At 40.2% G+C, this 22,292-nt stretch overlaps 1 protein-coding gene across 6 annotated transcripts in view; it reads left to right on the forward strand.

Moving 5' to 3' along the window:
- The window catches only part of ccnjl (cyclin J-like), a 270,390-nt gene that overhangs the window by 47,962 nt on the left and 200,136 nt on the right, over positions 1 to 22,292 (forward strand). For all 6 annotated transcript variants that reach the window (XR_015759810.1, XR_015759808.1, XR_015759809.1 and 3 more), the window contains exons 3-4: positions 19,640 to 19,939; positions 21,110 to 21,269. Coding sequence is in view for 3 of the 6 variants with exons in the window: in XM_087995451.1 (XP_087851577.1) it covers positions 19,640 to 19,939; positions 21,110 to 21,269 (460 nt within the window). In the remaining 3 variants the exon portion in view is untranslated. The remainder of the gene's footprint in view (positions 1 to 19,639; positions 19,940 to 21,109; positions 21,270 to 22,292) is intronic.

Consider the following 22,292-nt stretch of genomic DNA (forward strand, 5'->3'; position numbering starts at 1 on the left):
GAGGGTATGTTCACTTTAAAATGGAGACTATTTTCTGGATTTTAGAGTGAAAGTGAAGTGCAGGCTCAGCTGCCTGAATGGAATGGCTGGGAGTCAGGCTGTTCCAAGATAGATACAGAGGAACTTTGATTATTCAAACAAGATGGGCGGGCAATATTTCATTTAGATAATTGATTATTCGGACAACTGATTCAATGCCTCTGCCCTGGGACGCAGAGTTTTCTGAAGTTTCCTTTTTCCTCACTCTGCCTTCCTTGCTCCCCCTCTCTGTCTCAGGGTTTGTTTGAGCAGACGCACACTTGTGTGTAAGGGACCTGCATTATTGCTGTAGCCTCTCCCTGCCTCTGCTTCACTTCAGTGGGATTGACAGAGTTGAGCACTTGCTATGTCCGTTTCCCGTTCAGGAGATTAGGCAGCAGTACACTGTGCAACGCCTCCCCTGCACACCCCCACCTCTGCCCCCGGAATGGAGATGGCAGGTGGACTGGACACCAACAGCAAGATTGCTGCCTTTTGTGTGTGTGGGGGGGTGGGGGGTCTCAAAATAGCACGTGCGCACACACCTTTTTTACTGCAATGTTTTGACAAGTTCCCACTCTGCCCTGTACAGAACAACGTTGGAGAAATTATTTAGGGAAGGGAGGAGTTTAGGGTACACCCCTGTCTACAACTCCAGGGAAAGTGTGGGGTGAGAGATAGGGCCAGAGATGGTGCCTGGGCTCCCATCAATGTCCAGGACTTTTCTCAGAAGCATTTCAGTAAACCAAATTCATTTTAATCATTTGGAAACAAAAGACATGATCAGTGTTGGTAACACTTCTTTTATGTAATGTTTCTATTGGGAGCTTGAGATCATCTTCGGATAATCCAAAATTCAGATAATTGATATTTGGATAATCAAGGTTCCTCTCTAAATGGAACAAATGGCTGTTAAATAGATACTTGAGTTCTGGTTGCTGTATTGATAACAATTCAAATGTAACTAATTAATTTAAATTATGACCAGGATACTAAAACCCAATAAAGTTTGAATTTATTATTTTGACAACATTGGACTAATGTGAGGATACGATGTTAGGGGGTATATAAAAAAAAAAGTGCGGGCATTTTGAAAATTGGTCAGAGCAATTGCCACCAAACAGCAGAGCAACAGCCATAGAGCCGGAGAGCTAACTGCCTATCTAAAAGTTTGGTCTCAAAGAAATTAGAAGAGACTCTACGTCAAAAGGTACCTTTTCATGTAAAACGTACTTGCAGTAAAAAGAAAGAAGACAACGCAGGGAAATCAACAGACAGAACATTGAAACAGTGGAGAAGACAGAGACTATGTGGAATTGAGGTTAAGTTAATGTAATGTTTAATAAGTGTATTATTGGAACAGCATTTTTATAGAGTTGGTGTCAGACAGTAAGTAGCAAGGGGCTTAGATTTTGTTTAGTGTTCACGACTAGAGCTAGAAAAATAAATTGTTATTTTTCTTTAAATAGTGAAAATTAGGAGTCCTCCGCCACTCTTATTTAAACAGATTATGAGGCAAGGCTAGCTTTTCTGGGTGCTTGGTTTTAATTTAACAGAGAGGTTCGATCTCCACGTCGTAATAATGACACCTGAGGGATATTGGGAACATTCACAATCGATTTAAATAAGTCAAGTGCTGTAATGGGTCCTTGCTGAATAAGTAGCACAAAGCTTCTTCTCTATTGAATACTACGTGAATTTTAACTGTTAGAAGTCCATCATTGGCCATGTGTGAAGTTGGAGATCCTATTTATTGCAAAATTGGCTTTGGAACATCTTGGACTGCAGTGCTCGTAGCTACACTTGTTAAACACCCTTGACGTTGGTTTTCCCAAATATATTTTAGGGCATCATAAAGATGATAGGATTCTGTATTTTTGGTATGGTCAAGAATAAAGAATTCAGCAGAATTTGTTGACATTTTCCTTTCATATAGTGGGCTGACAGCCACTAGTCTAAAACACTTAACAGTAAGTGGTGTTTTCACTTTTGTAGTTACTGTCACTGGAGATCCCACTCTGCAGTAACTGTGGAGTTAGTTTACTTTCAGTTACCAGTGCCGTGAATGTATGACACAGATTCTTGTGACTGCATCTTAAAACACTGTCAAGCACTGTCAATTCTGTCAATACGAAAGCTTAATGGTTGAAATAGAGTTGATGTGCACCATAAGCTATTGGTTACATTGAAATTTCCTTTAGGCAGAATGCTCACTTATAACTATGTTCTTAACAATAAACAACTTAACAATAAACAATTCTTTTTTGTAGGGCTCTTTTTAAAATGCCTGTCAACCTACTTAGTACTGGAGCTGAAATTCTCTGCCTTTAAATGTCAAGGAATCTGTCAATGAATGAACAAATGTAAAAATGTCAAAAGACTTCATAGTTCAAAATCTACATTATTCATTCTGTGACCTTTAATAATTGGAAATGCACAGTAAATAGTTTGGTTTTGAAATAACAAAGACCTAAATTACAATATTTCAAAATTTGCATGTCAAATTTATCCTGCTCAGTTCTTTCGTGAGATGTAGTTTATATCTTATGACCAGATGAGGAGGGATGAATATGATAGGATTTAACCTCATTTGATTGCAGCAACAAATATTTTTATTCATTTCAGCATGCAGCAATAATTAAAATGTAACACTAGTCAAAATTAAGGATACAATATCAAGAGAAAGAGAAATGTTATTACTTATTAAACCTAAGAGAAATTTTTAAGAATCAAACGCACAAAATTGCAAATGTAAGGTTTTAAAAAAAAAGAGTGTATTCTGAGGACAAGAATGTGCAGCTTTTCAAAATAAGGAGAATTTGAGATGTTAGACTTTTAACTTGGAACCCAGGTTTGATGCATGTCATGTATCCTCTCCAGTGATGATAATCTGTTGATATCTTTTAGTTGGTGAATTGATATTTCTCCAATTTGTTTTGTTTCTCAAAAGGATGAGGGAAATTGCGAGAAGAAAAAGGGGGTCCTCCAGCTGTGTTTTATGAATCCATTTTTCTTCTCAGCACAAAAGCTCTTTTCCTGAAATTCAGTCTATTTAGGAATTCCCATGTTTGGCATCATTGTTCTTTTTCCAGCTGAATAATTTACAGGCATTTTTCATCCCAGGATGTAAAACTTCCAGAAACACAAATTGAAAAAGGAGACGCAGGTTTCTTCAGGCCTGAATGAGTTTCAGTGCCTTTTGTAACGTTAATTAGAATGTTAATTGTTTATGCTAATTTCATTTGAGCCTGCCCTTTTTTTATCCAAACTCATGAAATTAGTGATCTCTGTAACGTTATGAAGTTGAAGGTATGTACCGTACCTTTTGAGAGAGTGAATGCTGTTCTGCACTGAGAGCTTACAAGAGCCGTATCAGTGTACTGGAAAATTGAAAGTATGTAACATTGACTGTGAAATACATACCTGAATAGGTTGTTGTTTTGGCAACAATTTGAATTTAACCAATTGATTTAAATTATGCCCCAGGATACTTAAAACCCAATAGAGTTTGAATTTATTGTTATGACAACATCGAACCAATGAGATGATCCAACTTGGGGATATAAATAAGGCAAGCATTTTGAAAATCAGAGTAACTGCCATCGAGACAGACATTGAAAAACACTCTATCGAAGATACTTTTTCATATGAAACATATTTGCAGTAAAATAAAGACGACGACCCAGGAAGATGTTCAGCTAGAAGAAGAAAGACTCCAAAAACGACAGCCACTGTATGGTTTTGAAATTAAGTTGTTGTAATTTTAATAAGTATTTTATTGGAACAGTGTATTGTTATAGAGTTGGAGGCAGGTAGTAAGCACTTAAGAGCCCTAAGTGGGGCTTAGAGTTATAAATAGTTGTTGTTTAGAGTTAAAGAATAAATTGATATTATTTTCTTAAATAGTGGGATTTGGGAGTTTTCTCACTTGTATTTTAACAGATTACGAGGTGAGATGAGTTTTTCTGGGTGTTTGGTTTAATTAACAGAGGGGTTTATATTGTTATGTCGTAACAGTAATTAAAATCACATATGGGAATGGTCAAATATGAAGTGTTATGATAGTTTATCACGTTTGGAGAAGTTTTGTTTATGTAGCAAATGACACAGATTAAAGCAATATTGACTACATTGATCTGAGGACATTTAATGATAAAGTATAAGCCCTAGTTTAGTGACCTGAGTTTTCTTAATTCCTAACTACAGCTTAAAATTTTTGGAATAGGATGTAAACAAAGTGTCTGAATGTGATTTTGCTGATACAAAATACAATAATTTAAGCTTTGAAGGTGTAATTTAGTAGTAAGTGTTTCATGCTGCGTCATAATTCCAGAACACAGGCTGAGTGAGAAGAAACCAGGTATGGAGCTCGTTCTATCTCTGAACAAACTACCCAGAGGCATCTTATGACATTTTAAATTAACTTTGGTAAGCTTTCGAAAGAATGTAATGGCTAGTGTTATGTGCATGTTCACTTTATTAGGAAGGCCTTGGTTTTCGTTATACAGTAAAATTTCTCATTAAGTATGAACCTCAAAAGCATTGGATACTTAGTGTTTAATGCAGTAGCCATTCATTATACTACTACCAGCTGATGTAACTCCTTAAACAATAATGGCCCCTTTTATAATGCTTCTGTTTTTGTGGTTAAACATAAAATCATGTCTTAAAGAAGGTATTTTGGTGCATCAGTTTATAAAAGAGTTCTTGTTTCAAACTGATCTGCATTGACTTGCAATCTCTATGTTAATATTAGTAAAACTGGTAGCTTCACCTGAATAGCAAAATCGGAGACTATGATATATTAAGGTTTAGTGATGTTGGTTCGTAGAACCTCAGATACCGAGAAGGCATTTGAAAATGTGCCTTGCAAAATGTTGCGCAGAGAGGAGTTGTAAGGGGTAACCTATTAGCATTGATAGAAGTTTAGCTGGCTTGCATAAAACAGCATAAAACATAAATGGGTCTTTTTCTCATTGATATTATGTGGAGTCCCACAGAGGTCTATACTAGGGGCTCAGCTTTTTACAGTTTAATATCAATGATTTAAATGAGGGGAATGAAGACATGGTATCCAAATTTGCAGATGAAACAAATAAAGCTAGAAACTTATGTTGTGAAAAAGATATCAGGAAAATGCAGATGATAATAGATGGGTTGAATGTGTGGGCGAAAATTTGACACATGGAGTATGATGTGAGAAAATGTGAATTCGTTTACTTAGGCAGGAAGAATAAAAAGGCAGAGGATTACTTACAGTAAGACAGAAGGGCTGCATTTTGGAGGAGCAGAGGAATCTAGACTTTATATTGCATGAATCTAAAATTTACAGCACGTAATCAGGAAGACTAATGGATGCCCTCTAGTTTAAGGCTCCCCTATCCTGGGAAAAGACCTTGGCTGTTCACCCTATCTGTGCCCCTCATGATTTTAAAAACTTCCGTAAGATCACCCCACAGCCTCTGGAACTCTGGGGAAAATAGTCCCAGCCTATTTAGCCTCTCTTTATTGCTCAAACCCTCCAACCCTGGCAACATCCTTGTAAATCTTTTTTCTGATCCCTTTCTAGTTTCAGAACATCTTTCCTACATCAGGGAAACCAGAATTGAATGCAATATTCCAAAACTGGCTTAACCAATGTCCTAGAGGTAAAAACAATGACTGCAGATGCTGGAAACCAGATTCTGGATCAGTGGTGCTGGAAGAGCACAGCAGTTCAGGCAGCATCCGAGGACTGGCAAAATCCGAGGACAGGCAAAATCGACGTTTCGGGCAAAAGCCCTTCCTGATGAAGGGCTTTTGCCCGAAACGTCGATTTTTGCCTGTCCTCGGATTTTGCCTGTCCTCGGATGCTGCCTGAACTGCTGTGCTCTTCCAGCACCACTGATCCAGAATTAACCAATGTCCTGTCAGCTGCAACATGGCTAAGAGCTCTTTGTTTGGCAATACTCCCCAGGACCTGACCATCAAGTGTCTAAGTCCTGCCCTGATTTGCCCTACCAAAATGCAGTACCTCACGTTTATCTAAATTTATCTCCAACTGCTGCCCATCGGCCCATTTTACTCTGAGGTAACCTTCTTCACTGTCCACTACACTAACAGTTTTAGTTTCATCTGCAAACTTACTGACCATACTTCCGAAATTCAAATCCAAATCATTTATGTAATTTGGATGTGAATACACTTCAGTTATATAGGTCACTGGGGAGACTCATCTTGAATGGTTTCCTTATTTAAGGAAGGATATCAGTGCTATGGAGATGATTCCCAGGAGGTTTAATAGATTGAATAGAACATCAAAAGAACGGCAGATGCTGGAAATCAGAATCAAAAAAGGAAATTACTCAAAGAAGTCAGGTCTGGCAGCATCTGTGGGGAGAAATCAGAGTTAAAGTTTCATTAGAAGGATCTGAAGAAGGGTCACTGGACCTGAAATGTTAATTCTGATTTCTCTTCACAATTGCTTCCAGATCTGTTGACCTTTTCCAGAAATTTCTGTTTTTGTTTTTGCTAGATTGATACCTGAAAGAGTCGGGTTATTAATGAGTAAAGGGTTGACCAGCTGGGCTTTAGAAGAGTGAAAAGTGGCTTGATTAATCTGTTTCTCGCTTGATTGGTTTTGATAAGTTGGGTGTGAAAATAGTATTTCTTTTTGTGGGTGATTACAGAACCAGAAGGCAGTTTAAAAATTAGAGGTCTCCCTTTTATGACAGAGATAGGAGAATTTATTTCTGTCTTTGTACAGTTGTGTAACTCTTTCCCTCAGATGGTGGTGCAGGAGGAGGGTCATTGAATATTTTTAAAGTGGAGGTACAGGCATCTTTATTAGGTGCGGGAGGTAAAGGCTATTGAGTATAAGGGGAGAAAAAAGATTCGAAACACAAACAAATCTCATTTCTTCTGCTAATTCATCTATTTATATATATGTTTACATGGAGTACTGCTGCCAAATATCAGGAGACTCTAGCCAATGGGCATTCGGGTGTTATTGAAATGGGTCTCCCCACAAAGTTAGAAGGTTGTGTTTCAAGTGTCACTCTAAAAACTTGAACACACTTTGGACTACCATTTCTGCCTAATATGGGGGGTGTATTGTGTTGTTAGAGGTGTCGCCCATCAGTTAAATACAAAAGATTCCAATGCACTAGTCAAAGGAAAAGAGAATTATCCATTATGTTGACTAACTTTTATTCCCCAACCTGCATCATAAAATCAGATGAGGCTCATTTCCTAACAATAGAATCAATATTTAATTAATTGACTGTGACTCAGAGACTTTCAAAGTTATATAAAAGACACATAACAAATGCAAGTTTTTTTGTGTGTGCAGTAGTGTGAAATATCTTGATGAATCTTGTTTTGGAGAAGTTTCTCTTTGCCATTGGTGGAAAGTGCAGCCAACAGCAAAACTAAAGGTGAACAACTCCGTGGTAGAAGGTGCCATTGGGTCTACATATAGTTCTGGCCAAAGTTCTTCACTGATTGCTCACAACTCTGCACAACAATATTAAGAAATATTCTGCTCAGAATAAAGAAGCTATGAAAGTGACTTCATACATAAATTTGCATGTATACATTTTGTTGTCAAATTCATCACTATAAATGGTGCTGAATTGACAACCAGTGACTATTACCAAATAGTTGCCACTAGGAATTGTTCAACAAATGACTGACATAAGACACATATCCATGACCTGTTCAGATACTTGTAGCATTAACAACAGATGTTGCAGTGTTGGCAACTTGGAGCTGTAACAAGTTGTAGTTTGGACTGGCAGAATGCAGGCATGTGCCAACTGCTAGGCTTTCAAAAAGAAGGATGTCATTGGTGGCAAAAGAAACTATGCAAGTAATTTCTACTGGCTCAGTGGTAATGATGCTACTGTTAGACAGGTACTGGCTTTTGGATGAGATATGACAATCGTCTGCCTGTTCTCATAGATGGAAAAGATTGTATGGCATCCAACAAAACAATTTAGCTGGTCAGACTCTCTATTCTCAATTTAGCTGCATTATCTGCACACACAATGGCGGTAGTTACATGTAAAAAGAGATTCATTGACTTTAAAATGCTTTGAAATGTATGAATGCAGGTTTGTTCTTTTGAACTCTGCTATCATTCTGACATGTACGTTTCAGACAGGGGATAGCTAACAGCTATTAGAATGAGCAACCTCACATTTCTCTTCTCATGCCTGGGGCACTGAAGCCAATCACAGCACCTGCATTGCTGGCTTGAACCTGGCTCAAATACTAACTGACTAAAGTTGCCGAGTCATTAAGGTCTTAATAGGTATTTTCCATTACGGCATAAAACTATTTTAAAATGTCCATACATCTTGGATGAAGGGATCAATTGTAGTTAGTTTTAGCAATGATGATATGCTATTGTCTGAAACAAAAGAATGATGAACATACAAAGGGTGATCTACTCAGAAATAATTCTTTCAGTGAAACTTCCATTTATCCAGAAAAAAAAATGTTCCTTCAAATCAAGATTCCACGACATATATAATTGTTGGTATTATTATGGCCAGGTGAGAGAGTGCATCAGCTTCCTCCCTTTCAAAATTCCCCAATTGGTCAAATAAAGATTTATTCATTTTAGCACAAAGCTTGTGTCTAATAAAAATATAGTTACCCATTGTCTAATACATAAGTAAGAAACCACTTACAAGATTTTCTCTCAAGTGTAATAAAGTAATTTTATTATCTATCTCCCAAAAATAATAAAGGTGCCGTCTCAAGGATACCTAAGCACAGGTACAAAGTTCGAGGGTGATACTGTCCAGTACAAAGGAAAGATGAGTACTCTATGCTACTTTCTCCCCACCCCCACCCTCCTCTAGCTTATCTCTCCACACTTCAGGCTCTCTGCCTTTATTCCTGATGAAGGGCTTTGGCCCGAAATGTCGATTTCGCTGCTCCTTGGATGCTGCCTGAACTGCTGTGCTCTTCCAGCACCACTAATCCAGAATCTCGTTTCCAGCATCTGCAGTCATTGTTTTTACCTATACAATTTAAAATCCTTAGGATGACTTTGACCTGGGTTTGAACCTGAGACCTCAGTTGCTTGATTGTTGTCTTTAAGAAGGGTTACATCCGAAACATTGACTTCTCCACCTCCTGATACTGCCTGGCTTGCTGTGTTCTTCCAGCCTCTTGCTTGTCTGTCTTGTATCTTCTGCAACAAATAATTCTTATCGCTTAAGTTTGTAGTATCTGGATGTTTCTCTCCAGTTCATGTCGTCATTGGGTGCTTTTTCCTTCAAGGGCATGAAGGAGAGTTTTCTCTATTTGGTCCCAGCCATAAATCCACCTTCTCTACTGTGCCAAAAACAGCTCCCGAAACTTAGTCTATGTATTCTAACTTCTAACGGTTGTTTCTATTTTGTAATTACAGCTGTTGTATTTTGTCTTATGTCCGAAACTTATCATATAGATGGATGCCAAAATGTAAAATGAGAGTTTCTTCATGTCTGACTGGGTGGACTAATTTCAGTGCCTGTAGGTAGTGTTATTTTCAGTTCAAGCAATTTTATTTATTCCACATGAGTTTCATATAGCTTGGTTAACCTGCATGGTCAGGTGATTGCTATGGTCACATTTCCTTTTCAAAATCACTTCAGTCCATGTAAGTCTCAGGTATTTAAATCTGATGAAAATTGAAAATCAGTTGTAAATATTATCATTACCATAATAGGACCAAATTTCAATTTATGTCATGAGGACAGCAGCATTTTACATGCCAATTGTCATATCTCCATAGTCTGACAAAAGGTTAAGCCAATGATATTTACATTAAATCAATAGAGTTATTGATGGATTTGTGACTTTCCCATTTATATTTTCCATAGCATCTGTGAAATCTCTGCTTAGCAGCAGTGAATGAAACACCCTTTGCTTCTATATTGGTGTTCTACTTGTCAATCTTTAAGGATGTACTTTTGTCAGCTTTTTCATATTGGTACTAATTTTGTTTGTGTGGTGTATATTTTCCCAGTGCAAGATGGCCACTGATCTGTCTGTACATGTGAGCACAGCGTTACGTTTTAACCTAATTGCAAGATCCAGGAAAACACAGCAGTTGTTATAATCAGCCTGTAAATTTTTTTGGTCAGAGTCTCTGGTTTCCGTGAAAAGGAGAATTAATTGTTAGGCAATGTCACATTGCACTTACAGAGAGAGACTATGCTATTTTATGGTCACTGGAAGTGCCAATAGAAAAGAAATTTACTGACTTTTGCTGTATTTTTCTGGATATCACAACATTTAAAATCTAATGAGAGAAATTGTTGTCTGGTTAACCTGTTTTCTGCTTTGAATGATTTTTTATCTAAGCAGAAATGCTTATGCCACTGTCAAGTGGCACTCTGTCCCCCTTCAGTCATGTACTGCAGCACCCCATCTAGTGGTGGTATTACAGATAAATACAGCCTTATGACAAATAGAGGGAAATGTTAACTATTGCCCTTGCAATGCTGCTATGCACATGAATGCCTATGGAGGCACACCCGGACAAAACAATTTCTTTGGACACCAAAAAAAAGTGGAAATATTGATAAGTAGGCAGGCATAAAGTTGGCAAATGCAGTATAATATGTGAAAATGCAAAGTTCATTTTGGAACGGAGAATAAAAGAACAATGTTATTTATTTGGAGAAAAATTACAGAAAGCTGCATAGCCAAGGGACTCAAAGATATCGTGGACTAAAAAAAAAGCTAGTACACGTGCCAATGGGAAGGATATTGAACGTTAGCAGTTATTTCAAGGGGGTTCAAGTGTAAGGAAATCTGACTGAAACTGTACAAGGTGCTGGTTAAGATCACATGACCTTTGTGAGCAGTTCTAGTCCCCTTATAACAGGAGAGATATTATTTTATTGGAAGCAGTGCAGAGAAAATTCATGAGAATGATCCTTGGTATGGAGAGTTACCTTATGAGCAAAGGTTAAACAGGATCTCACTGAAATACATAGGGGTCTTAAGGGGTTTGACAGGGTAAATGCTGAGAGGATGTTTCCCCTCATAGAAGAGTCTAGGACCAGAAGACAGTCTCAGAATCAAGGATGCCAATTTAAGACTGAGATGAGGGGGAATTTCTTCTGAGGATTGAGTGTCTTTGGAAATCCTGGTCATAGCTGTGAGGGCAGAATCCTTGTGTATATTTAAGGCTGAGATAGATTCCTAATCAGTGGGGGAATCAAGGGATATGGGGTAAGTGCAGGAAAGTGGACATAAGGAATGATGGGTCAGCTGTGATGTTATTGAATGCTTCCAGTCAAATGGTGACGAAGTAGGCTGCTTTAACTCGTTAGGTCCACACCACAGACCAACCCTCCACTCCTGGCACCTTCCCTTCCCACCTCGAGGTGTAAAACCTGCGCTCACACCTCCCCCTTACCGCTATCCAAGGCCACAAAGGATCCTTCCACATCTAGCAGAGACTTTACTGTACATCCAAATACCTCATCTACTGTGTCCGTTGCTCTCAAAGTGGTCTCCTCTACATTGGGGAGACGGGACGCCAATTCCTGGAACATTTCAGAGAACATCTCTGGGATAGATGCACCAAACAACCATACCACCCAGTGGCCAACCACTTCAACACCCCCTCCCACTCTGTCAAAGACATGCAAGTCATGGGCCTTCCCAACCACCAAATCTGAGCCACCCAATACTTGAAGGAAGAACACCTCATCTTCCACTTTGGCACCTTCCAACCACATGGCATAATGTTGATTCCACCAGTTTCCTCATCTCTCCCTCCACCTCATCCCAGATCTAACCCTCCAACTGGGCACCATCCTCTAGAACTGTCCCACCTGTTGATCTGCCTTTCCACCTATCCGCTGCACCCTCTGCTCCGACCTACCACCATGTCCACACACCTGCATCTACCTTGCGCCTTCCCAGCTATCTTACCCCCCTCCTATTTATCTCTCAGCCTCGACCCCACCTCTCAAGTACTTACCTCCAAACCCAGGATTCATCAGTTATTCCAAAACCTTCTGCCAGCTTTCAGAACCACTCAGAAGCCATTAACCTCTCAACAGCTACGGCCACCACCACTGTGGCAAATGATGACATCACTTCCGCCACTGTTGCTCCACGGACTGCAGCCACTGCCGACTCTACCGCCTCTGCGGTCGCTGTCAACCAACTCCGCAATCGCTGCCAGAACCATTGCTGCTGAAACCACTGCGAAGGCTACCCGTCACATCACTTCCGCTTAGTGGTTGCTGACATCTTAGCCACTTCTGCCTCTACCGATGTCACTGACCAGAACGCCGTCACTGAGGACTGCACACGTCTTCCCCCCCCCCCCCCCCCCCCACAAACCCGCAGATGCCACCAACTAGACCACTTCCTCACTCCCCCTGCCATGATCACCACGGTGTACGTTACTTCCTTTGGTGACATCAACCATCATACCATGACCATCTCCACTCCACTCCCAACTCCAATTCTACACCAGCTCCTAGCCCCCAACCTTGGCATGCTTTTGACCATCCACCCCCAGACCTCCCCCTTACCGAGGATGAACGGTCAGTCTTCAGTAAAGGTCTCACCTTCATCCCAATATGATCCTGGGTCAATGAATTCCACACGTGTTGCAACATTGAATCTTTTTTACCGTGCCTCTGCCTCATTGCTTACTTTTTCCATCTGGACTCTTGCACACCCTCCGAGGACCCCTTGACCTACCTCTAAAATATTCCATCCACTTGGACATCCCATGCTGGTCAGTAACCCACCCTCAACTCTTCACCTCCAATTGCCACTGTGTCATTGACCGCCCCAACCTGTCCACCTCTCATACCCATTCCAACTCCTCACCCTCAACACACAGCCCTCCACTCCCTCCACTTCAACCACACCATTAAACCAGCAAAGGGTGGGTGCACAATGGTAGTTTGGCACACCGACCTCTACACCGCTGAAGACAGGCACCAACTCTCAGACAGCTCCTTTTACTGCCCTTTTACCATGACCTCACCTCCCATCACCAAACCATCATCTCCCAGACCATCACAACCTCATCACCTCAAGGGACCTCTCACTCTCAGCCTCCAACCTCATACTCCCAGAACCCCGCACCGCCCGGTTCTACCTCAACCCAGAATTCACAAACCTGACTGCCCCTGTCGCCCATAGTCTCCGCCTGCTCCTGCTCCACCAAACATATCTCCTCATATCTTTACGCCATCCTGTCCCCCGTTTCCAGGACATTTGGGAATCACCTACACCCTCCAACTTCTCCATGACTTTCGTTTCCCCGGCCTCCAATGCCTCATCTTCACCAGGGACACCCAGTCCCTGTACATGTCCATCCGCCATGGCGAAGGCCTCAAAGCCTTCCATTTCTTTCTCTCCTGCCGACCCAACCAGTATCCCTCCACCGACGTAGTCATTCGATTGGCTGAACGGGTCCTCATCTCACCAACCTCTCCTTTGAAACTTCCCACTTCCTTCAGACCAAAGAGGTAGTCATAGGCACCTGTGTGGGCCTGGCTATGCCTGCCTCTTTGGCGGATCTGTGAAATGGTCCATCTTCTGTAGTTACACTGGCACCATTCCCCACCTTTTCCTTTACTATTTTTATGACTGTATCAGTTCCACCTCATGCTCCCACAGGAGGTTGAACAGTTCATCAACTTCACGAAAACCTGCCATCCTGGCCTCAAGTTCACCTGGTCCATCTTGGACACCCTCCCTCCCTTTCCTCATCATCTTCATTTCCAGCGACTGAGTCAACATGGACATCTACTTCAAACCCAGCGACTCCCACAGCTACATGGAATCCCACCCCTTCCTCTAAAAATGCTATCCCTTACTCTCCATTCCTCCGTCTCCACTACATCTGCTCCCAGGAGGTGCAATTCCACTCCAGAACATCCAGATAGCCTCCTACTACAAGGACCACAATTTCCCCTCCCATATGGTCAACAATGCCCTCCAGTGTGTCTCCTCAACTTCCTGCACCCTACCCCTCCAACTGCAACAAGGATAAATCCCCTGCCCCTGTTTCTTACCTTCCACCCCACCAATCTTAGGATACAACGTATCATCCTCTGCCATTTCCGCCACCTACAGTCACACCCCACCACCAGAGATATATATCCCCCCACCCTCTCTCCATCAGCATTCCACAGAGAACATTCCTTCAGCGACTCCCTCATTAGGTCCATGACCCCACCAACTCACACCACCTTCCCTTACCAACGCAAGAGGTGTAAAACCTGCATTCACACCTCACCCTCACCTCCATCCAAGGCCCCAAAGGATCTTTCCACATATGGCAAAGATTTTCCTGCACCTCACAACAACTCATCTACCGTGTCCATTGCTCTCTGTGGTCTCCTTTACATTGGAGAGACAAAACGCAAACTTGTGAAAAGTTTCAGAGAACATCTCTGGGACACAAGGACCAAACAACCTCCCCACCCTGTGGCCAATCACTTCAACTCCCCCTCCCATTCCGCCAAGGACATGCAACTCCTGGGCTGCCTCCACCACCAAATCCTAGCCACCCGACGCCCAGAGGAAGAATGCCTCATCTTCGCCTTCTGACTCTCGAACCACACAGCATCAATGTCAATTGCACTAATTTCCTCAACTCCACTCCCCCTACCTCATCCCAGATCCAACCCTTCAACTTAGCACCGCTCTCTTGAACTGTTCCACCTGTCCATCTTCCTTCCCACCTATCCGCTCTGACCTATCACCATGACCTCTCACCTGCATCTACCTATTGCCTTCCCAGCTACCTTCCCCACAGCCCCACACCGCATTTATCTCTCAGCCCTCTTCCCCCCTCCCCCCCTCCGCGCACACTTTGCTGATGAACTGCTTATCTCCTTCTCCTCAGATGCTACCTGACTGTCCTTTTCCAGCGCCACACTTTTCAACCTTTGCTCCAACTGGAGGTCCTCCACTTCTGTTTCCTTTTATTTTTTCCCCTGCTTTGGTCTTTTGGTGGGTCTCAACATGATCTCCTGTCAGCTCATGGTGGGTCTCAGACTGGTTTCTCACAGCTTGTGGCCGCTCTCAGCCGGTCTCTCGACAGCACGTGGTGGTTTCTGTCCAGCTCTGTTAGCGGTACGTTAGCTGGCGTTTCGGCAGCTCATGGCGATGTCTCTGCTTTGTTTGTGAGTGGATCCTGCCCGGGTCTGTTCCCTAGGCACTGGGGGAGGTCAGAGAGGCAGCAGAAACGATATCTGCAGCGGGGCGTTGTTGAGAACAGACTGCAGATAAGATAAGCAGAGGACTGATTAAAGACAGTTGAACTTTCAAATTATTTATTTTCCTAGTTTAAACTACGAAAGACTTTGGTGTAAACTATTGCCTATTTCTTTATTTTTCTACTATTCTATGAAGTAATGCTTAACTTTTTAACTCTCACTTCTCTACTACTATGTACCTAAGCTTTTTTTGTACCTTGGTACTACATGGGGCAATATTAAACATTTTTCACTGTAGTCCTCTACTTCGATACTTGAGAACACGTGACAATAAAATCTAAAATCTAAATCTGAATGGCAGAGCTGGCTTGAGGGGCCAGATGGCCTCGTCCTGTTCCTGTTTTATTGTGATCTTGTGGTAGTTATGAAGAAGGCTCACTGATCTCAAAATGTTAACTCTGTTTTCGCTTCACAGATTACTACGATACCTGCTGAGTATCTCCAACAATTTCTGTTTCTGTACGTTTCAGATCTCCAGCAATGGGTGTTTTTATTTTGTTTTGTTCTATGATAGTACTTGTTTCGAGAGCAGGAGTCTGACTATGGGGACATATGCTATATGAAGGACTCCTGCAAAACTCGACCTTAATTGATTTAAGCTCATTTTGATTTAATTAAATTGCTTGTCTTTGCTTTTAAACTTCCACTAGCATAGTTATTGCATAATCTTTCATTCTTTTAACTTGTACCAACTACAGAATATTAAAGCATGTCTCATTTTTCATTGAGTCTTTAAGATAATTTTGACTAAATTTTAAGAATTGGCTTTTGTTATTCAGCTTGCTGACTCCTGGTATCGAGGATGTGTGCATAGCTCCATTATTTAGTTTGTAAGGTAGAAAAAGCATATTTTTTTCTTTGGAATGTGTTCCCAGTGCCAAACATGGCCATCTAGAGTCATCTCATGCTTTGTTTTAAAGTGCAACTAAGAAAATTATGTATTTATTTTTGAAATATCACCTAAATAAATGTCAAGGAGAACTTTGTGTTTCAGTAACACTGGCGCTGAGAGGTTTGGCAGGGTTTAGTGGTAGAATTGACCACGAACAAAACCATTTATTTTTTCTAATAAGTCCTGTGTCACTACTTGTGTCATAACATTGCTTAGGTATAAGCCATGCAATCGCAGATAAGCTTGTGCCCTGAAAATGATTTTGTGTTCAAAGTCAAACCTCAGCAAAGCTGAGTTAACTGCTGCTCTGAATATGGAATGTGAACTTCAATTGTTCTGGAGAATGGGATTCCATTGCAAGTGATCAACTTTGGTTATTCACTCTCTCAAAGTCTCAATGTGGGGACCGGGTGGTTGCATTACATGTGGAGCGTATATTGAATATCTGTTTTGCATACATTGTGGATATACGACCCTGTGAAAGGGTCTGAACTTAGTTTAGGATAAAAGGAAAATAAAGCTTTTGGTTAAACATGCAGATCCAGCTTTCTGTTGAAATTAGCTGCATCTCTAATAATTAAAGTACATAATTGTAAATGTGAGACTTTTTTAGCTTTTCACAATTTTGTGATTAGTAACGCAGTGGCAACCCTAATAGATTCTGAGTGCCTTCTGCTGATTTGCTTCAAGTAAAGAACCTTGACCTTCAACCCTTTAGGTTACTTTGTCATGAAAAAAATTACTGCTTATTGCATTACTACTGGTGATGCATGGCACAATGTATTAGTATGACAGGCCTGGATTTGGGACTGGATTGAAAAGGAAAGTTTGTGCAGCTGAAGATGCTTTATACCTATTTTCTTTCTTTTATTCCCTGATTGATTTTCTTCCCATCTGCTTTCTGCAAGGTTTGTCCTTTGCATCTTGCTTGCTTACAGTCCATTGAATGCTGAAAACGCCCCCGCTCCATTTTTGATTTGAGTTCCCTAACTGAACAATGAATAAATCGAATGGAAGGTTTGTAAGGCATTGCTTTCTTTACAAATAAACAACTATCGATTACTTTTAGGAGTTGTTTTCATAATGCTATTTCTGGTTTAATGGAGGTAACTCTTTTAAGTTCCAATAAACAAAACTTAAGAACTTTCTGGCACCAGAGTCAGTGTGGTTAACATATTCACCATCTTTAATTCTTTACACAATGGCTCAAGGCTGACTTTGCTTAGCTTGTGCTATCTGCTTCATGCTTAATGCAGTTGAAGACCACCACTGCTGTCCTTAAAGGTGCCTGCTTCTGGAGCATTCTTGGTAATCAAGAAAATCATTTTATTCTTCCTGAACTCACCAAAGCCAATTGTAATGCACTTGCTGACCTCCTTTATGAGAAGAATAAACAGAGGCCCTTTGGGTCAGCTGCTTTCTCTGAGTTCAGAGTGTGGTGCTTGAAAAGCACAACATGTCAAGCAGCATCTGAGGAGCAGGAGAATCAACGTTTCGGACATAAACCTTTCATCAGGAATCATAACCAACTGGGTTATTGGGTAAATCCCTGAGAATCATACTTTGTGCCATCTCCATGTTGCCCAGTTTTGGATTTCATGAACTCCGAAAGCAAATTGTGTGAACTGCACTCTGGGAATATATTTATAGTTTGACTACCTCCACAAGGAAAACAGTTTATTAAATTTAAATAATGCCATTGTCTCATCCGTGACATCTTTCTTTCTAGCCTTCAGAAGAGTGTACAGGTCATTCTGCTATAACATGCATTTAGTCAGTGCAAATTGGCTATAAAACAATTGACAATTTGTGGATGTTGTTTGGATAACGCAAACTTTCTACTGAACGGGTATAGCAATTTTTATTAACTATCTTCTACTTGCCAATCTTTTACAGCACGATTTTCTATTTCAGTTTTCCATAGCGTGATTTTTTTGTAGCACAAACTTGCAGAGGAACGCAGCTGTTGCATTATAGCAGAACAAACTCTATATCCCAGGAATCCTTTCCAAGGTCAAGTGCTCAAAAGGAATCAACATAGTTGTTATTCTGTTAAGCCTGCTGCAAATGTCCAGAAGTACCATCTAGTTCACTGCCAAGTTAGCCTTGACTCAGGAGTAAGAAGGATACTTTTATTACTCTGAATAATTTAGTGAAGTGCTTTCAAGAATGCATGGCATTCAAAATGAATCTTGTCAGAAACACTAGAGGGAGAAATGCAAAGCTAAGGCTATTGATGTGTAACACAATTGCTGCGGGTGTTCTGCTTTTTATGGTTATGTATGAAAGTTCAATTTTAATAAATTACAAAGGAATCGTGGCCTCCATTCAAGCATATAATTCAATATTACATATAGGAAGCCATAGCAGGGCAACACCTGTTGCATAGCAACAGTTCTGAATGAACGTGGATCATGGATCTATTGCGATAGAGATGCTGGAGAACAGAAAACGCAGGGTTCAGGTTTAGGAAAAATGGCAAGCAAAGCAAGGTTACAAGTTTTTTGTAAGTCTAGAAAACGTTTTGGGAATTTGCTCTTCTGTCTTATATATTTGTTAACAATTGATGTTGAGTTGATGTACAGTAAAGTTGAAGTTTATTAGGACGTAGAGTTCACTTGTTAGAACTAGCTTTGCTTACTTGTCTCTGAATTTATTTTACTTGGCATTTTTGCTTTGTTACCAAACACAAGTCTGCTGGCCTTGCTCCATTTTGTTGGAAGCTCTGCAATATATCTTTCTGTCCAGTTAACTGATAATGTTAAAGCTGACATATACATTGTAGTAGCAAGCTATGTTTAATTTTCACTGAATTCACTGTCATTTAAAATGTTAACTTTTTTTTAAAGTTCCATTTCTTTGGACTTCCCTGCTTTAAATGCTTCGTGGCTCCCATTAGGAGCTATACAGAAATAGCTCAGATCAGTGTTTTTTCCTTTATAGGCACTGCTGTGCAAAACATACCAGCAGACTGGAAATTGGAATATCCACATGCATGGCTCTTGCTAATTCCATTCATTGTTAATGTTATGAATTCAATTTTGACTTGCATGTTTCTACATTCCTACTCAGTTATTCTCAAATATAAGATAAATGACTTTATGAAGCATAAGTATGGGAAGTTGTGGTTGTGAAACTGCACCATTGCTCTGCCATTCTCAGCGTGTCTAGCTTAAGTGCATTTTGTTTTGATTAATTCATTTTGACGAGAAAGGAAGTTGATTGTTTTTCTTAAAAAGCATTCATTAATTATGTGTGAACACTATTTAGATAAAATTAACCTGAAGTTTCAGCTCAGACATGAGCAATCTCTGAGATGGCAGGAATCTTTGAAAGAGTGGATATTAAAATTCTTTCAACTGTAATAAACATGATTAACTTGAAAGTGAGCTGGCTGCTAGCTCAACATCTGCCTTCTCAATGGTGAAGATTATTAGAAAGCAAAAGGTTCACCATGTTTCTGTTATTGCTATTCTGTTTCTAGGCAAATTTGAAGAGAAAGAAGACCGGGTGCCTAAATTGGAACAACTTAACAGTCTGGGCTTCATGAGCAGCCTGCATCTAGTGCTAAACAAGCAAGACTTGCTGCAGATGGAGCTGCTGCTGCTGGAAACTTTCAACTGGAACCTCTGTTTGCCCACGGCAGCACACTTCATTGACTACTACCTCTCTGGCTCAGTCCATGAGAGTGACCTGCACAATGGATGGCCGCTCACCTCTATTGCCAAAACCAAAGCCTTCATGGAAAAATATGCCCATTATTTTTTAGAAGTTTCTCTTCAAGGTATGTTTGTCATGTAACAAGCATTATGTTCAGTTGTGTTTATGCTGAACTATCATGTGGTGACTATCTCTGCATGAATATATTTCTTGCTCTTTACAACCTTTCCCAAAAGTTTGAAGCACAACTGAGAACAGGAAATTATACTTCCATTTTGTGCCATCCTAGCGGCAGATTTTTTTTTTCTGCTTGAGATTTGCCCTCTGCAGTCCTAAGGCATTGATTTGCACTGGGATACAGTTGCATGAGTATTGGTCAACCTCTGGTAGTTCACCCAAATGATCACTCATAATATGTGATGCAGAGTTGAGAAGGATAAAATTGCAGTTGAGTCCAATCCTTTTCTCAGCTGGTACTCTCTGTTTCACACTCCACAGGAACGGCAAAAGAAGTTGAGTCATTGGCTCAATTGTGATATTACAGTGACCACTTTAGCTGAGATCTCTTAATTCTGCACAAGATCTTGAGATGAGGATAGGAGACTTCTAGGCCATATGGTGATATGAATGTCAAGTTTTAAGATAAGTCTCCAACAATAAATTCTCCCATTTTCTATGAAATGAAAGCAATGTAGGAAGAAGATTTGTCCGAATACTTGCAATATTAAAAGATTGCTGTATTGTTGTAAAGTGAGACATGAAACTTGTCCAGATCTGATTTATCCATTTGACTAAAGATTTCAGGGTATGTTTTAAAGAGTAATGTGCCTATAGGTGTTCCTTTCTAAACTAGCAACATTAGAAAAACACATTAAGATGACAGTCATTCATTGTTACTAGATTAAGATTCAGTAGTAGACACTATAGATTCAATGAATTATTTCAAAAGTAACACACACTTAAATAAATCTGACTTGACCATGTTCTCAATAAGTGCAATTTTTTTTATGCCTTTTGTTCTTTTGATTTCTGGAATTGCAATTTGCTGTTCCCTTGTCAAAAAATATTGGTGCACGTTTTATTTTGCATAATGAATTTGAAGTGTTGGATGGATGTAGTAAGACTGGAAGAGGTGTGAGATGATGAAACAATTTAAAATTAAGGATAAGAATTTTAAGTTATGGGCATGGAAACATTGGGAGTCTGTCAGTTGGCAGGAAATTGGGGGAAAGCATGGAAGGGAATAGGTTATATTTTTTGAGTCTGATCTTATTTGTTGCTGTTTTTGTTGTAGATCACAGCTTTCTGACTTTTCGTCCATCACTGGTAGCAGCCGCCTGCATAACAGCTTCCCGTATTTGTTTACACATCAGTCCGTCCCTGACCACTCATCTTCACCTACTGACTGGGTATACTTGGGAGCACCTGACTGCTTGTGTCGAACTCATGCTGATGTAAGATGCATAAACTTTGTTGTATATGCAATTTTAAAGAAGGAGGTTGCTTAACTAAAGGCCCATGGCTTTTTCCATGCCATTACAATTTCTGTCCTTCTCAAATTGAGTACCAGTATTCGTAAAGAAGAACAGTGGTACATTCAATCTCTAGTTCTCTCCCAGTTTGCTTCCTTCAATATAGTTTTTAAAAAGACCATGTTTTGAAAAAGGTGCTAGAATTTTTTGTTTAAAAAAAGCTTAATTATAATACATTGTAAAATTTAGAGCAATAGAGAATAGTTTAACATGTCAAGCCCATTTCATTTAGAGTCTCTTTGCACTTGTGTGATCACATGTTGATCCACTTCTCTCAGAAACATTCAGTTTCTTCCCCAAACATTTGAATTAATTGTCACTTTCATCCAGATTTTTTTGGAGATTTGGGTATCTGGAGACCAAGATATCATCTGCCTTTTTGGGAGGCTATTTGATCATATGATTTTTCAATTAAGTTGATATTTGATGTCTTTTGATTGGGATTGTATTTACATTTGAAGAATATTTTAGGAATGCAAATGTACCACAGAAGTAAGTTTTTAGCAGAAGTTTTAGTATTTGGATATACCAGCTACCTCCTTTACATCTCGTTAGTCAGACTAATAAATTGAAAATGTATTCTTCCAGATGTAAGGAGAAAATGAAGACTGCAGATGCTGGAGATCAGAGTTGAGAGTGTGCTGTTGGAAAAGCACAGCAGGTCAAGCAGCATCTGAGAGCAGGAGAATCAACGTTTCAGGCATAAGCCCTTCATCAGGAATCAGGATTCCTGACTACTGTGCTTTTCCAGCACCACACTCTCAACTCTTTCAGATGTAAGTTTTGTTAGAAGCATTTGGTTTTCAAATGGGGTTAGCCCTACAGCACAGAACACCCGAAGTAAATTAGTAGACAAAAGTATGACTTATGAGGAAAAGGACTTTGTTCCTTCAACCTCCGTTCCCTTGGTATCATCTCTCCTTGCCCTTTTTTTCTTTCTCCCTT

The sequence above is a fragment of the Chiloscyllium plagiosum genome, unplaced genomic scaffold (genome assembly GCF_037043375.1).
Source record: "Chiloscyllium plagiosum isolate Xiang-an unplaced genomic scaffold, Cpla_swu_hap1 HiC_scaffold_16, whole genome shotgun sequence".
Classification (NCBI taxonomy): Eukaryota; Metazoa; Chordata; class Chondrichthyes; order Orectolobiformes; family Hemiscylliidae; genus Chiloscyllium; species Chiloscyllium plagiosum.